The sequence below is a fragment of the Lithobates pipiens genome, unplaced genomic scaffold (genome assembly GCF_037356315.1).
Source record: "Lithobates pipiens isolate NorthernLeopardFrog02 unplaced genomic scaffold, aLitPip1_a1.2 Scaffold_35, whole genome shotgun sequence".
In the NCBI taxonomy this organism is placed as follows: domain Eukaryota; kingdom Metazoa; phylum Chordata; class Amphibia; order Anura; family Ranidae; genus Lithobates; species Lithobates pipiens.
In genome coordinates this window covers 468,622-486,775 of record NW_027507811.1, presented here as the reverse complement: position 1 = coordinate 486,775, position 18,154 = coordinate 468,622, and the positions used below count along the sequence as shown (strand labels likewise).

General features: G+C 44.7%; 2 protein-coding genes across 4 annotated transcripts in view; both read left to right on the top strand.

Moving 5' to 3' along the window:
• LOC143955663 (uncharacterized) overlaps positions 1 to 18,154 on the top strand; it is a 64,936-nt gene that overhangs the window by 6,546 nt on the left and 40,236 nt on the right. The window contains exon 7 of one of the 3 annotated variants that reach the window (XM_077465769.1): positions 51 to 7,846. The exons of the other annotated variants lie outside the window; for them this stretch is intronic. Within the exon in view, the coding sequence (XP_077321895.1) occupies positions 51 to 943 (893 nt within the window). The 3' untranslated portion in view covers positions 944 to 7,846. Of the gene's footprint in view, positions 1 to 50; positions 7,847 to 18,154 lie in introns of those variants that run through there. 3 annotated transcript variants of the gene reach the window in all.
• LOC143955631 (uncharacterized) overlaps positions 1 to 18,154 on the top strand; it is an 86,865-nt gene that overhangs the window by 62,089 nt on the left and 6,622 nt on the right. Inside the window, exons 7-8 of the mRNA XM_077465732.1 lie at positions 10,548 to 10,715; positions 10,794 to 10,941. Of these exons, the coding sequence (XP_077321858.1) occupies positions 10,548 to 10,715; positions 10,794 to 10,941 (316 nt within the window). The remainder of the gene's footprint in view (positions 1 to 10,547; positions 10,716 to 10,793; positions 10,942 to 18,154) is intronic.

Genomic DNA, 18,154 nt, shown 5'->3' with positions numbered 1-18,154 from the left:
GCACACGTTCTTGGTTCTAATTATATATGGGCCCCATATTTCATCTGCAGATTATGAAGGAGAAGATAATCGAATCAAGAGAAAATCTCGGGCAGGAAAGCCTTATTTGTGCTCGGAGTGCGGTCAAAGTTTTAAACGGATAGATCACCTGGAAAATCACGTGAGGCTTCACACCGGGGAGACTTTTCCATGCGGAGAGTGCGGGAAATGTTTTGTGCAGAAATTTAAACTCAAAGCGCACCTGAGGACCCACACCGGGGAGAAGCTGCATAATTGTACAGAGTGCGGGAAAAGTTTTTCGCGGAAATACAGACTCATGAAGCACCTGGTAACCCACACCGATGGTAATCCGTATACCTGTCCAGACTGCGGCCTGAGCTTCAACCAGAAAAGCGACTTTTGGACCCATCAGAAAATTCACCTAGTCAAGAGTTCCTTGTCCTGTTCGGAGTGCGGGATTTTTTTTAACACTCGAACTGAACTTGCCATACACCAGAGAGCCCACGCCGGTAAGGAGATCTTCTCCTGCTCGGAGTGCGGGTTGTTGTGCCTAAGTAAATACCGTCTTATTATCCACCAGAGAAGTCACACCGGTGAGAGGCCCTATGCATGCGCCCAATGCCAGAAGGCATTCATACTAAAGTCAGAACTTGTCATACACCAGAGAAGTCACACCGGCGAGGTGCCGTTTTCATGCCCCGAGTGCGGGAAAGGTTTCACGCGACACGGGAACTTAACTAGTCACATGAAAGTCCACACTGGGGAGAAGCCGTTCTCCTGCCCGGAGTGCGGCAAATCTTTTAGCCGGAGAAATGAACTTGTTATGCACCTGAGTGTTCACACGGGGGATTATCGTTTTTCATGTTTAGTGTGCGGGAAAGGTTTCTCTCATAAAGAAAAATTTAGTAGACACCAGAGAACCCACACAGGTCAGAGACCTTAAAAAAACCTCTTCACAGTGCGGGAAAATTCACATCTTCCTGAACACCTAAGAAGCCACTCAGATGGACAGCGTGGCCAGGATGTGATGCCGGGTGGATGTGTGGCTAGCCACTGACTTTATCCTACTACAGGCCAGGACACTATATTGGAGATCCTTCTCCTTTAACCTGAACACCTCCCCTGCTCCTTTATTATGTCTTCCAGCGAGCTGAAACCCACTCAAACTCTGGTGGCTTCTTCCCACACTTAATTAGTGGTTGCCATCTTGGAGACACCAACTGAATGTTGGAGAATGTCTCCCAGCAAGCAGAAATTCACCCAAACTCTGGTGGCTTCTTCCCATGCTTACCCAGTGGTTGCCGTCTTGGAGACATTAACCTAAATGCTGAAGAATGTCTCCACTCCCCCCCCATCATCCTGACTTTATCCTACTACAGGCCAAGACATTATATTGGAGGTCCTGGTCCTTTAACCTGAACACCTCCCCCGCACCTTTATTATGTATCCAAGCAAGCTGAAACCCACTAAAATTCTGGTGGCTTCTTTCCACGCTTAAACAGTGGTTGCCATGTTGGAAACACCAACTGAATGCTGTAGAATGTCTCCCAGCAAGCAGAAATTCGCCCAAACACTTGTGGCTTCTTCACACGCTTACCCAGTGGTTGCCGTCTTGGAGACATTGACCTAAATGCTGAAGAATGTCTCCACTCCCCCCCATCATCCTGACTTTATCCTACTACAGGCCAAGACATTATATTGGAGGTCCTGGTCGTTTAACCTGAACACCTCCTCCGCTCCTGTATTATGTCTCCCAGCAGGCTGAAACCCACTTGAGCTCTGGTGGCTTCTTCCCACGCTTAATTAGTGGTAGCCATCTTGGAAACACCGACTGAATGTTGGAGAATGTCTCCCAGCAAGCAGAAATTCACCCAAACTCAGGTGGCTTCTTCCCATGCTTACCTAGTGGTTGCCGTCTTGGAGGCGTTGATCTAAATGCTGAAGAATGTCTCCACTCCCCACCATCCTGACTTTATCCTACTACAGGCCAAGACACTATATTGGCGATCCTGTTCCTTTAACCTGAACACCTCCTCTGCTCCTTTTTATGTATCCCAGTGAGCTGAAACCCACCCAAATTCTGGTGGCTTCTTCGCACGCTTACACAGTGGTTGCCGTCTTAGAAACACCAACCTAAATGCGGAAGAATGTCTCCTCTCCCCCATCATCCTGACTTTATCCTATTACAGGCCAAGACCCTATATTGGAGATCCTGTTCCTTTAACCTGAACACCTCTTCTGCTCCTTTATTATGTCTCCCAGCAGGCTGAAACACACTCAAGCTCTGGTGGCTTCTTCCCATGCTTAATTAGTGGTAGCCATCTTGGAGACACCGACTGAATGCTGGAGAATGTCTCCCAGTAAGCTGAAACCCACCCAAACTCAGGTGGCTTCTTCCCACGGTTACCGTCTTAGAAACACTGGACTAAATGCTGAAGAATGTCTTCACTCCCCACCATCCTGACTTTATCCTTCTACAAGTCAGGACACTATATTGGAGATCCCTCACCTTTTAACCTGAACACCTCCCCTGCTCCTTTATTATGTCTTCCAGAGAGCTGAAACCCACCCAAGCTCTGGTGGCTTCTTCCCACGCTTAATTAGTGGTTGCCATCTTGGAAACACCAACTGAATGTTGGAGAATGTCTCCCAGCAAGCAGAAATTCACCCAAACTCTGGTGGCTTCTTCCCATGCTTACCCAGTGGTTGCCGTCTTGGAGACATTGACCTAAATGCGGAAGAATGTCTCCACTCCCCCCCATCATCCTGACTTTATCCTACTACAGGCCAAGACACTATATTGGAGATCCTTCTCCTTTAACCTGGGCACCTCCTCCGCTCCTTTTTATGTATCCCAGTGAGCTGAAACCCACCCAAATTCTGGTGGCTTCTGCCCATGCTTACACAGTGGTTGCCGTCTTAGAAATACCAACCTAAATGCTGAAGAATGTCTCCTCTCCCCCATCATCCTGACTTTATCCTACTACAGGCCAAGACACTATATTGGAGGTCCTGTTCCTTTAACCTGAACACCTCCCCTGCTCCTTTATTATGTCTTCCAGCAGGCTTAAACACACTCAAGCTCTGGTGGCTTCTTTCCACGCTTAATTAGTGGTTGCCATCTTGGAGACACTGACTGAATGCTGGAGAATGTCCCCCAGCAAGCTGAAACCCACCCAAACTCTGGTGGCTTCTTCCCACGGTTACCCAGTGGTTGCCATCTTAGAAACACAGACTGAATGCTGAAGAATGTCTTCACTCCCCCACCATCCTGACTTTATCCTACTACAGGCCAAGACACTATATTGGAGATCCTTCACCTTTAACCTGAACACCTCCTCCGCACCTTTATTATGTCTTCCAGCGAGCTGAAACCCACCCAAGCTCTGGTGGCTTCTTCCCACGCTTAATTAGTGGTAGCCATCTTGGAAACACTGACTGAATGTTGGAGAATGTCTCCTCAGCAAGCAGAAATTCACCCAAACTCTGGTGGCTTCTTCCCATGCTTACCCAGTGGTTGCCGTCTTGGAGACATTGATCTAAATGCGGAAGAATGTCTCCACTCCCCATCATCCTGACTTTATCCTACTACAGGCCAAGACACTATATTGGAGGTCCTGCTCCTTTAACCTGAACACCTCCTCTGCTCCTTTATTATGTCTTCCAGCGCGCTGAAACCCACTCAAACTCAGGTGGCTTCTTCCTATGCTTACCCAGTGGTTGCCATCTTGGAGACATTGACCTAAATGCGGAAGAATGTCTCCACTCCCCCCCATCATCCTGACTTTACCCTACTAGAGGCCAAGACACTATATTGGAGATCCTGTTCCTTTTAACCTGAACACCTCCTCCGCTCCTGTATTATGTCTTCCTGCAAGCTGAAACCCACCCAAACTCTGGTGGCTTCTTCCCATGCTTAATTAGTGGTAGCCATCTTGGAGACACCGACTGAATGCTGGAGAATGTCCCCCAGCAAGCTGAAACCCACCCAAACTCTGGTGGCTTCTTCCTACGGTTACTCAGTGGTTGCCATCTTAGAAACACTGACTGAATGCTGAAGAATGTCTCCACTCCCCCATCATCCTGACTTTATCCTACTACAGGCCAAGACACTATATTGGAGATCATTCTCCTTTAACCTGAACACCTCCCCTGCTCCTTTATTATGTCTTCCAGCGAGCTGAAACCCACTCAAACTCAGGTGGCTTCTTACTACGCTTACCCAGTGGTTGCCATCTTGGAAACACCGACTGAATGTTTGAGAATGTCTCCCAGCAAGCAGAAATTCACCCAAACTCAAGTGGCTTCTTCCCATGCTTACCCAGTGGTTGCCATTTTGGAGACATTGACCTAAATGCTGAAGAATGTCTCCACTCCCCCCCATCATCCTGACTTTATCCTACTAAAGGCCAAGGCACTATATTGGAGGTCCTGTTCCTTTAACCTGGGCACCTCCTCTGCTCCTTTTTATGTATCCCAGCAGGCTGAAACCCACCCAAATTCTGGTGGCTTCTTCCCACACTTACACAGTGGTTGCCATCTTAGAAACACCAAACTAAATGCTGAAGAATGTCTCCTCTCCCCCATCATCCTGACTTTATCCTACTACAGGCCAAGACACTATATTGGAGGTCCTGCTCCTTTAACCTGAACACCTCCTCTGCTCCTTTATTATGTCTTCCAGCGCGCTGAAACCCACCCAAACTCTGGTGGCTTCTTCCTATGCTTACCCAGTGGTTGCCATCTTGGAAACACTGACTGAATGTTGGAGAATGTCTCCCAGCAAGCAGAAATTCACCCAAACTCAAGTGGCTTCTTCCCACGCTTACCCAGTGGTTGCCGTCTTGGAGACATTAACCTAAATGCTGAAGAATGTCTCCACTCCCCCATCATCCTGACTTTATCCTACTACAGGCCAAGACACTATATTGGAGGTCCTGCTCCTTTTAACCTGAACACCTCCCCTGCTCCTTTTATTATGTCTCCCAGCAGGCTGAAACACACTCGAGCTCTGGTGGCTTCTTCCCATGCTTAATTAGTGGTAGCCATCTTGGAGACACCGACTGAATGCTGGAGAATGTCTCCTCAGCAAGCTGAAACCCACCCAAACTCAGGTGGCTTCTTCCCACGCTTACCCAGTGGTAGCCATCTTGGAGACATTGATGTAAATGCTGAAGAATGTCTCCACTCCCCACCATCCTGACTTTATCCTACTACAGACCAGGACACTATATTGGACATCCTGCTCCTTTATTATGTCTCCCAGTGAGCTGAAACCCACCCAAACTCAGGTGGATTCTTCCCATGCTTATCCAGTGGTTGCCATCTTAGAGACACTGGACTAAATGCTGAAGAATGTCTCCACTCCCCATCATCCTGACTTTTTCCTACTACAGTAAGGTGACTAAATTTTTAAAATGAAATCTGGGGACATATATATATATATATATATTTTTTTACTAGTAATGGCGGCAATGAGCGTTCTCTTGCCCATTGCCGCTGCCGCCTGCCTCACAGCCTGTCAAGTCTTACTCTCCGAGCCCCCCGGCTACTTATGGGTGGGGAGCGGAGGAAATTCACTCCACCAGGTAAGGCAAGGAGATAACCAGGTAGGGGCGGCTGGCCGGGACTTGAGCCAAGGCAGAAGAACATGCGAGCAGAGCTCGATGGGCATGCACCCCAAACTGAAGAAATATTCCCTCCGCTCCGACCAGCACATGATCTTTAGAAAGGAGCACAGATAATGGGAAAAAAATACACTCCCCTAAGCTAGTAGGAGCGGGGGGGGTGGTAATTCAGATTTTTTGTTTTGTTTTAATTCTGAACGGATTGTCTTTGAAATTGCCCCAGCCCCTGTTCAAATCCAATCCGGGGACAAAACCAGGGACAGACTTGGTCCAGGGACAGTGTCCTCAATCCGGGGACTGTCCCTGGAAACCGGGGATGTCGGGTCACCCTATACTACAGGCCAAGACACTATATTGGAGATCCTGCTCCTTTTAACCTGAACACCTCCCCTGCTCCTTTATTATGTCTCCCAGCGAGCTGAAACCCGCTCAATCTCAGATGGCTTCTTCCCACGCTTACCCAGTGGTTGTCGTCTTGGAGACACCGACTGAATGCTGGAGAATGTCTCTGCAGACGGCTACAGAGGAAGGCGATAATGCCGGACCATCTGGTGCTGATATTCTAGCATCCATCACTACCTGGAAAGAAACACTGATGAAGAAGATAGACTCTCTCTCCACTGATATCAGCTTTATTACAAAGGACCCCAACAAATTCATCACTCGCCTGATGAAGGAGTCCTGCATGGCTCCGCAAACGTTGCACTACACTGCTTTGTGATGTGATCTTTCTAGAATAAAAAAAATGTGGCGAAATTGATAATCCCTGGTGTTCTGGCAAATATCTTCATACTGTATAGATTCCAGTATCCAGCTGGTGATGACTACAGCACCCCGTAGCCTAAAGAGCTTTTTCCAGGAACGTATGCAATGGAAATATGGACCCCAGACAAGTTGAGTTGAGTTGAGAGGTATCTTGATATAGCGCGGTCTTACCCTGAAGGGTCCCGGCGTGCCTAATTTAGGACACGTTTCTCTGAGGTGGACATCAAGTAAAAGCTCTACAGTACAAATCGGTTGACACTGAACATAGGCTCCGCTGCAATGATCTTCGAGTGCTGACCATACTGAAAAAGGGAGGAAGGCCCCATACCTGCTGAATTCGCTAAGACCTTCCCAACCACCATGCTGGACCTGACAGATCTTCCACCCACCTTTGTGGTGGAGAGAGTGCATCGCGTTCCCTTGGCACCTCCAATCTTGGGAGTCCAGAGACCCTTCCCTGATCTGAGTACTAAACTATATAGACCAGGGCATGATCCTCTCTGCTGCCAGAACTTGCCCGGGTCTTGTTTTTCAGTCTTTTTTTTTTCAGAATCTCCATTGAGGACAGGTGTGCCTGGAGGGAACCCAGCAGGAGCACGAGGGCACGCCTGCCTTAACCTATCCACTGCTATATGTTCTTCTTCTTAGGAGACAATGTCTAGATAAAGTGGCTAGAGGAGCCATCAACGACTATGGATCCAGCCCTTTTAAACTGGATTCTAGAAATGAATCTACTTTGTAAAGACTGTAGGCATGCCATGAGTTAATTCTAACGAGGTGCTTGTTGCCTCAGAGACTTATCTCTGTTATTCACATCTGACAGATTTATTGTCCTACAGAATAACTTCTGGAGCTCCCACGATACTCGCTGCGGTCTCAGTTTCTTCAAGAGCAGAGTCACCGGAACTGCTATGCCCACCAATGCCCTTCTTCTGCCCATTCACAGAAGCCTTTGTATTATGTGAACTCATTCACAAAATACAAAGGCTTCTGTGAATAGGGAGGGGGAGAGGTGGGCATAGCTACTTTATGTGCTTCTCTCCTCTCAAATCCGGAGTGTATCCTCCAGGAGTAAAATAAACCTGTCACATATAAGTAATAGAGATACAGTAAGTGACATTCAACTAATTGGACTTAACTCTTAGTGTGCCTGCACTTTTTCCCAAGTCACTGGATTTCAGGTTTAATACTCCCAACCAGATACATAATAAGGCCTGAACCATATTCCCTGTCTTCAGTTCGCCTTCCCAGGGGGGGACCAAAGCTGGGGAGGTGCTTTAATGTCTTCAACATTTATGCTATGGACCACCAAGTTGTGTTTTGCATTGTTTGTCTTTTTGTTGTCAATTGTAAGCTGTCACAAGTGACCTCCCCTGCGTGGGCTGCGTCATTTGGAGTATGTAGTAACCCTATTTCTCAAAAAATCTCAATTAAAAAAGATTTATAAAAATAAAATAAAAAATAAGGAAAAATGTTTTGTGACCCATGGGGATATAGGGGAGAAAAGGGTCCAGAAACCCAAGGGGTTAACTAAAATGTGATCCGGATTGATCAGCTGTAAAGCAAGGACTGCAGTCCCTATCATTTTCACAAGGTGGCAATCTCACTTATATTGAGAGAAACCCATGCAGGAAGTCTCTATGATCCCTACAGACAGGAAGTGGTGTCAGGCACACACAGGAAGTGATGTCAGGCACACACAGGAAGTGACGTCAGGTATAAATTAGAATTTCCGGGTGAGAGGTTGATTTGGGAGGAAGTAGAGAGGAGACGTTGCTGGGACAGGCGAGGAGGTAATAAGATCTTATAGAAGTAATATTATGAGAATATAATAAATCATACAAATTAATATATAAATCTTATATCTAACTCCATACATGCACGTATCAATATTTATTACATAATAAATCGGATCCAATTTTGGAGACCATCAATAAATACCCTACGTACTACGTCTGGGTTTATCATTGTTATACGGATCTACTGGCGTCGGGAGCCAATTTACTGAGCGTCAGGAACATGGAAACGGTATAAAGACGACTTGTCCGAATCTGCCCTACGACGGGTTTGTGGGGACATGGAAGAAGCCACCGTGTGACATCACTGGTAGAAGACTTCATATATCACCGCATCACATGGGACACATCAACCGTCTTATACACTTTACCATTCAAGCTGTGCTTTGTGATTCCCGGACATCCGGTCTGATTGTTTCTGTCTCGGGTTGTTGTCTGGGGTGGGGTGGGGTAGCTCAGACTAGTTTGAGATGACATTGCGTAAGGTTGGAGGTGGCCAGTATTCCATAGGGGTTCCCCCAAGGCTCTGTCCTCAACACCTTCTCTGTCTACACCTCCTTCTGGGGTCAGTTGATTGGCCATGGCTTCCCATACCATCCTTATGCTGATGACACCTAACTCATCTCTATACTCCTCACCTCACCCATTTCAGTTTCCTCACCCATCACTTACTTACCATCTGACATATCAGCCTGGATGTCTCACCAGTTTCTCACACTCCCGTATTTCCATAATGGAGGTCGTAATATTTCCTATGAAGGCGAGATAGGAATACAAAGAGTTCCTCGTAGTCTCCTGTTATTAGTATTAAAATGAATTTTAGTGCATTTAAAACATTTTTAAATTTTATCATATAGAATTTGTCTGGTAGTAATTCTGTCCCCTGATGGAGACAATGTAACAAGAGAGTAGAAGAGTCCTGGCTTGGAGGACTTCATGGTGATAACACAACCATTGTTTTTCTGTGTTTTAATCAGAATACGAACCCCGCTCCGCACTCCAGAGGGTTTCTGTGCATAATGAATCGCACTGATTCTTAGGTTCTAAAGTCATATAAAATTTTCAGTTTATGACCCATCTACGAAGAGGAGTGTCCTGTACAGATCACATGACCATGGAGGAGGACCGGAGTCACAGCATGGAGAAGATACTAAACCTCACACTGGAGATCACCTACCTGCTGACCGGAGAGGTGAGGAGGATTCTGGGAGGTCACATGACATCACTCTTATCTCTATTAATAAAACACAGACCTGACCGGAGAGGTGAGGAGGATTCTGGGAGGTCACATGACATCACTCTTATCTCTATTAATAAAAACACAGACCTGACCGGAGAGGTGAGGAGGATTCTGGGAGGTCACATGACATCACTCTTATCTCTATTAATAAAAACACAGACCTGACCGGAGAGGTGAGGAGGATTCTGGGAGGTCACATGACATCACTCTTATCTCTATTAATAAAACACAGAACTGACCGGAGAGGTGAGGAGGATTCTGGGAGGTCACATGACATCACTCTTATCTCTATTAATAATACACAGACCTGACCGGAGAGGTGAGGAGGATTCTGGGAGGTCACATGACATCACTCTGGTCTAGTGTGGTCAGTAGTCCATGTTCTTATTGTAGATGATGTCAGATGATTGATGTCGGTTTATCTTTCTCCTGATCTGTAGGATTATGTTGTAGTGAAGAAGTCTAACGGGGAGCCAATCCCAGGAGGATGGAGCAGGACCCAGAGCCCCACCATGGTGCCTCCCCCTCCTCCTCCCATACCTGAGAGGAGCAAAGAGCAGAAGATCCTGGAACTGACCACCATGATGGTCCATCTGCTGACAGGAGAGGTGAGGAGGATTCTGGGAATTCTGGGACATTATCCAGTAACAGACAAGGGATGTGTCTGGATGGTGACTGTATCATTGTGTGTGTCAGGTTCCTATAAGGTGTCAGGATGTCACTGTCTATTTCTCCATGGAGGAGTGGGAGTATTTAGAAGGACACAAGGATCTCTACAAGGACGTCATGATGGCCAATCAGCCGCCCCTCACATCACCGGGTAAGAGGAGACTTTATTGTAAAGGAGAGAGCAGTACGGAGGCTCCACCTAGATCCCCCATCATCTGATAAACACATAGAAACAATGTATTCAGTCAGTGTGTGTGTTTCCTACAGATGGATCCAGTAATGGGAACCCACCAGAGAGATGTCCCCGTCCTCTGTATTCCCGGGATTCCACACAGGAAGGTCACACCATCCCCCGCCATCATCAGGTAGGTGAGGAACAATCACAAGTGGTTAGGATTTCTACACAAGCGTGTTTCTTACAGTGATTTTTTTTTTTTACTATATATTCAGAGTGGAAACCTCGGGGATGATAATATTGATATTAAAGAAGAGTATAAAGAGGAGGATGAGGAGTATGGAGTGATGGAGGAGTTATCAGAAGGACACAAGGATATGATGGAGCCACCAAATTCCAGGGATTACACACAGAAATGTCACACCATCCCCCACCATCATCAGGTGGATGATTGACAATTATTGGTAGTTATGATTTATACACAAGCTTATTTGTAACAATTTAATGTTTTATATTTTCAGAGTGGAAATTGCGGGGATTATAATATTGTTGTTAAAGAAGAGTTTAAAGAGGAGGATGAGGAGTATGGGGTGATGGAGTATTTAGAAGGACACAATGATCTGCACAAGGATGTTACGATGGAGAATCAGCCGCCCCTCACATCACCGGGTAAGAGGAGTTATTATACTTCACTTTCATTCCTTGTTTATCTTCATCATTTAGGGATGATCAATTATTAGACTGAATCATTTTTCTTTTAGTAGTTGTAGTGAATCAAATATAAGAAATAGATTTATCCAGGTAATGATTAATCTGGCCATTTGGATTAAAAATTTTAGTCCCTCAACAAAGATAAAATTATTTCCATATAAGAGGTCCATCTCCATTCCTCAATATAACGTCATGTTCCCAACAAATGAGGAGGAGATACTGGACACCATATGAAAGGTCCATCTCCATACCTCAATATAACGTCATGTTCCCAACAAATGAGGAGGAGATACTGGACACCATATGAAAGGTCCATCTCCATTCCTCAATATAACGTCATGTTCCCAACAAATGAGGAGGAGATACTGGACTCCATATGAAAGGTCCATCTCCATTCCTCCAATATAACGTCATGTTCCCAACAAATGAGGAGGAGATACTGGACATCATATGAAAGGTCCATCTCCATTCCTCAATATAACGTCATGTTCCCAACAAATGAGGAGGAGATACTGGACACCATATGAAAGGTCCATCTCCATTCCCCAATATAACGTCATGTTCCCAACAAATGAGGAGGAGATACTGGACACCATATGAAAGGTCCATCTTCATTCCTCAATATAACGTCATGTTCCCAACAAATGAGGAGGAGATACTGGACACCATATGAAAGGTCCATCTCCATTCCTCAATATAACGTCATGTTCCCAACAAATGAGGAGGAGATACTGGACACCATATGAAAGGTCCATCTCCATTCCTCAATATAACGTCATGTTCCCAACAAATGAGGAGGAGATACTGGACACCATATGAAAGGTCCATCTCCATTCCTCAATATAACGTCATGTTCCCAACAAATGAGGAGGAGATACTGGACACCATATGAAAGGTCCATCTCCATTCCTCAATATAACGTCATGTTCCCAACAAATGAGGAGGAGATACTGGACACCATATGAAAGGTCCATCTCCATTCCTCAATATAACGTCATGTTCCCAACAAATGAGGAGGAGATACTGGACACCATATGAAAGGTCCATCTCCATTCCTCCAATATAACGTCATGTTCCCAACAAATGAGGAGGAGATACTGGACACCATATGAAAGATCCATCTCCATTCCTCAATATAACGTCATGTTCCCAACAAATGAGGAGGAGATACTGGACATCATATGAAAGGTCCATCTCCATTCCTCAATATAACGTCATGTTCCCAACAAATGAGGAGGAGATACTGGACACCATATGAAAGGTCCATCTCCATTCCTCCAATATAACGTCATGTTCCCAACAAATGAGGAGGAGATACTGGACACCATATGAAAGGTCCATCTCCATTCCTCCAATATAACGTCATGTTCCCAACAAATGAGGAGGAGATACTGGACATCATATGAAAGGTCCATCTCCATTCCTCAATATAACGTCATGTTCCCTACAAATGAGGAGGAGATACTGGACACCATATGAAAGGTCCATCTCCATTCCTCAATATAACGTCATGTTCCCTACAAATGAGGAGGAGATACTGGACACCATATGAAAGGTCCATCTCCATTCCTCAATATAACGTCATGTTCCCTACAAATGAGGAGGAGATACTGGACACCATATGAAAGGTCCATCTCCATTCCTCAATATAACGTCATGTTCCCAATGAATGAGGAGGAGATACTGGACACCATATGAAAGGTCCATCTCCATTCCTCAATATAACGTCATGTTCCCAACAAATGAGGAGGAGATACTGGACATCATATGAAAGGTCCATCTCCATTCCTCAATATAACGTCATGTTCCCAACAAATGAGGAGGAGATACTGGACATCATATGAAAGGTCCATCTCCATTCCTCAATATAACGTCATGTTCCCAACAAATGAGGAGGAGATACTGGACATCATATGAAAGGTCCATCTCCATTCCTCAATATAATGTCATGTTCCCAATGAATGAGGAGGAGATACTGGACACCATATGAAAGGTCCATCTCCATTCCTCAATATAACGTCATGTTCCCAACAAATGAGGAGGAGATACTGGACACCATATGAAAGGTCCATCTCCATTCCTCAATATAACGTCATGTTCCCAACAAATGAGGAGGAGATACTGGACACCATATGAAAGGTCCATCTCCATTCCTCAATATAACGTCATGTTCCCTACAAATGAGGAGGAGATACTGGACACCATATGAAAGGTCCATCTCCATTCCTCAATATAACGTCATGTTCCCAACAAATGAGGAGGAGATACTGGACACCATATGAAAGGTCCATCTCCATTCCTCAATATAACGTCATGTTCCCAACAAATGAGGAGGATATACTGGACACCATATGAAAGGTCCATCTCCATTCCTCAATATAACGTCATGTTCCCAACAAATGAGGAGGAGATACTGGACATCATATGAAAGGTCCATCTCCATTCCTCAATATAACGTCATGTTCCCTACAAATGAGGAGGAGATACTGGACACCATATGAAAGGTCCATCTCCATTCCTCAATATAACGTCATGTTCCCAACAAATGAGGAGGAGATACTGGACATCATATGAAAGGTCCATCTCCATTCCTCAATATAACGTCATGTTCCCTACAAATGAGGAGGAGATACTGGACACCATATGAAAGGTCCATCTCCATTCCTCAATATAACGTCATGTTCCCAACAAATGAGGAGGAGATACTGGACACCATATGAAAGGTCCATCTCCATTCCTCAATATAACGTCATGTTCCCAACAAATGAGGAGGAGATACTGGACACCATATGAAAGGTCCATCTCCATTCCTCAATATAACGTCATGTTCCCAACAAATGAGGAGGATATACTGGACACCATATGAAAGGTCCATCTCCATTCCTCAATATAACGTCATGTTCCCAACAAATGAGGAGGAGATACTGGACACCATATGAAAGGTCCATCTCCATTCCTCAATATAACGTCATGTTCCCAACAAATGAGGAGGAGATACTGGACACCATATGAAAGGTCCATCTCCATTCCTCAATATAACGTCATGTTCCCAACAAATGAGGAGGAGATACTGGACACCATATGAAAGGTCCATCTCCATTCCTCCAATATAACGTCATGTTCCCAACAAATGAGGAGGAGATACTGGACACCATATGAAAGGTCCATCTCCATTCCTCCAATATAACGTCATGTTCCCAACAAATGAGGAGGAGATACTGGACATCATATGAAAGGTCCATCTCCATTCCTCAATATAACGTCATGTTCCCTACAAATGAGGAGGAGATACTGGACACCATATGAAAGGTCCATCTCCATTCCTCAATATAACGTCATGTTCCCTACAAATGAGGAGGAGATACTGGACACCATATGAAAGGTCCATCTCCATTCCTCCAATATAACGTCATGTTCCCAACAAATGAGGAGGAGATACTGGACACCATATGAAAGGTCCATCTCCATTCCTCAATATAACGTCATGTTCCCAACAAATGAGGAGGAGATACTGGACACCATATGAAAGGTCCATCTCCATTCCTCAATATAACGTCATGTTCCCAACAAATGAGGAGGAGATACTGGACACCATATGAAAGGTCCATCTCCATTCCTCAATATAACGTCATGTTCCCAACAAATGAGGAGGATATACTGGACACCATATGAAAGGTCCATCTCCATTCCTCAATATAACGTCATGTTCCCAACAAATGAGGAGGAGATACTGGACACCATATGAAAGGTCCATCTCCATTCCTCAATATAACGTCATGTTCCCAACAAATGAGGAGGAGATACTGGACACCATATGAAAGGTCCATCTCCATTCCTCAATATAACGTCATGTTCCCAACAAATGAGGAGGAGATACTGGACACCATATGAAAGGTCCATCTCCATTTCTCCAATATAACGTCATGTTCCCAACAAATGAGGAGGAGATACTGGACACCATATGAAAGGTCCATCTCCATTCCTCAATATAACGTCATGTTCCCAACAAATGAGGAGGAGATACTGGACACCATATGAAAGGTCCATCTCCATTCCTCAATATAACGTCATGTTCCCAACAAATGAGGAGGAGATACTGGACACCATATGAAAGGTCCATCTCCATTCCTCAATATAACGTCATGTTCCCAACAAATGAGGAGGAGATACTGGACACCATATGAAAGGTCCATCTCCATTCCTCAATATAACGTCATGTTCCCAACAAATGAGGAGGAGATACTGGACACCATATGAAAGGTCCTCCTCCATTCCTCAATATAACGTCATGTTCCCAACAAATGAGGAGGAGATACTGGACATCATATGAAAGGTCCATCTCCATTCCTCAATATAACGTCATGTTCCCAACAAATGAGGAGGAGATACTGGACACCATATGAAAGGTCCATCTCCATTCCTCAATATAACGTCATGTTCCCAACAAATGAGGAGGAGATACTGGACACCATATGAAAGGTCCATCTCCATTCCTCCAATATAACGTCATGTTCCCAACAAATGAGGAGGAGATACTGGACACCATATGAAAGGTCCATCTCCATTCCTCAATATAACGTCATGTTCCCAACAAATGAGGAGGAGATACTGGACACCATATGAAAGGTCCATCTCCATTCCTCAATATAACGTTATGTTCCCAACAAATGAGGAGGAGATACTGGACACCATATGAAAGGTCCATCTCTATTCCTCAATATAACGTCATGTTCCCAACAAATGAGGAGGAGATACTGGACACCATATGAAAGGTCCATCTCCATTCCTCAATATAACGTCATGTTCCCAACAAATGAGGAGGAGATACTGGACACCATATGAAAGGTCCTCCTCCATTCCTCAATATAACGTCATGTTCCCAACAAATGAGGAGGAGATACTGGACATCATATGAAAGGTCCATCTCCATTCCTCAATATAACGTCATGTTCCCAACAAATGAGGAGGAGATACTGGACACCATATGAAAGGTCCATCTCCATTCCTCAATATAACGTTATGTTCCCAACAAATGAGGAGGAGATACTGGACACCATATGAAAGGTCCATCTCTATTCCTCAATATAACGTCATGTTCCCAACAAATGAGGAGGAGATACTGGACACCATATGAAAGGTCCATCTCCATTCCTCAATATAACGTCATGTTCCCAACAAATGAGGAGGAGATACTGGACACCATATGAAAGGTCCTCCTCCATTCCTCAATATAACGTCATGTTCCCTACAAATGAGGAGGAGATACTGGACACCATATGAAAGATCCATCTCCATTCCTCCAATATAACGTCATGTTCCCAACAAATGAGGAGGAGATACTGGACATCATATGAAAGGTCCATCTCCATTCCTCAATATAACGTCATGTTCCCAACAAATGAGGAGGAGATACTGGACACCATATGAAAGGTCCATCTCCATTCCTCAATATAACGTCATGTTCCCAACAAATGAGGAGGAGATACTGGACACCATATGAAAGGTCCATCTCCATTCCTGCAATATAACGTCATGTTCCCAACAAATGAGGAGGAGATACTGGACACCATATGAAAGGTCCATCTCTATTCCTCAATATAACGTCATGTTCCCAACAAATGAGGAGGAGATACTGGACACCATATGAAAGGTCCATCTCCATTCCTCAATATAACGTCATGTTCCCAACAAATGAGGAGGAGATACTGGACACCATATGAAAGGTCCTCCTCCATTCCTCAATATAACGTCATGTTCCCAACAAATGAGGAGGAGATACTGGACATCATATGAAAGGTCCATCTCCATTCCTCAATATAACGTCATGTTCCCAACAAATGAGGAGGAGATACTGGACACCATATGAAAGGTCCATCTCCATTCCTCAATATAACGTCATGTTCCCAACAAATGAGGAGGAGATACTGGACACCATATGAAAGATCCATCTCCATTCCTCAATATAACGTCATGTTCCCTACAAATGAGGAGGAGATACTGGACACCATATGAAAGGTCCATCTCCATTCCTCAATATAACGTCATGTTCCCAACAAATGAGGAGGAGATACTGGACACCATATGAAAGATCCATCTCCATTCCTCAATATAACGTCATGTTCCCAACAAATGAGGAGGAGATACTGGTCACCATATGAAAGGTCCATCTCCATTCCTCAATATAACGTCATGTTCCCAACAAATGAGGAGGAGATACTGGTCACCATATGAAAGGTCCATCTCCATTCCTCAATATAACGTCATGTTCCCAACAAATGAGGAGGAGATACTGGACACCATATGAAAGGTCCATCTCCATTCCTCAATATAACGTCATGTTCCCAACAAATGAGGAGGAGATACTGGACACCATATGAAAGGTCCTCCTCCATTCCTCAATATAACGTCATGTTCCCAACAAATGAGGAGGAGATACTGGACACCATATGAAAGGTCCATCTCCATTCCTCCAATATAACGTCATGTTCCCAACAAATGAGGAGGAGATACTGGACACCATATGAAAGGTCCATCTCCATTCCTCCAATATAACGTCATGTTCCCAACAAATGAGGAGGAGATACTGGACATCATATGAAAGGTCCATCTCCATTCCTCAATATAACGTCATGTTCCCTACAAATGAGGAGGAGATACTGGACACCATATGAAAGGTCCATCTCCATTCCTCAATATAACGTCATGTTCCCTACAAATGAGGAGGAGATACTGGACACCATATGAAAGGTCCATCTCCATTCCTCCAATATAACGTCATGTTCCCAACAAATGAGGAGGAGATACTGGACACCATATGAAAGGTCCATCTCCATTCCTCAATATAACGTCATGTTCCCAACAAATGAGGAGGAGATACTGGACACCATATGAAAGGTCCATCTCCATTCCTCAATATAACGTCATGTTCCCAACAAATGAGGAGGAGATACTGGACACCATATGAAAGGTCCATCTCCATTCCTCAATATAACGTCATGTTCCCAACAAATGAGGAGGATATACTGGACACCATATGAAAGGTCCATCTCCATTCCTCAATATAACGTCATGTTCCCAACAAATGAGGAGGAGATACTGGACACCATATGAAAGGTCCATCTCCATTCCTCAATATAACGTCATGTTCCCAACAAATGAGGAGGAGATACTG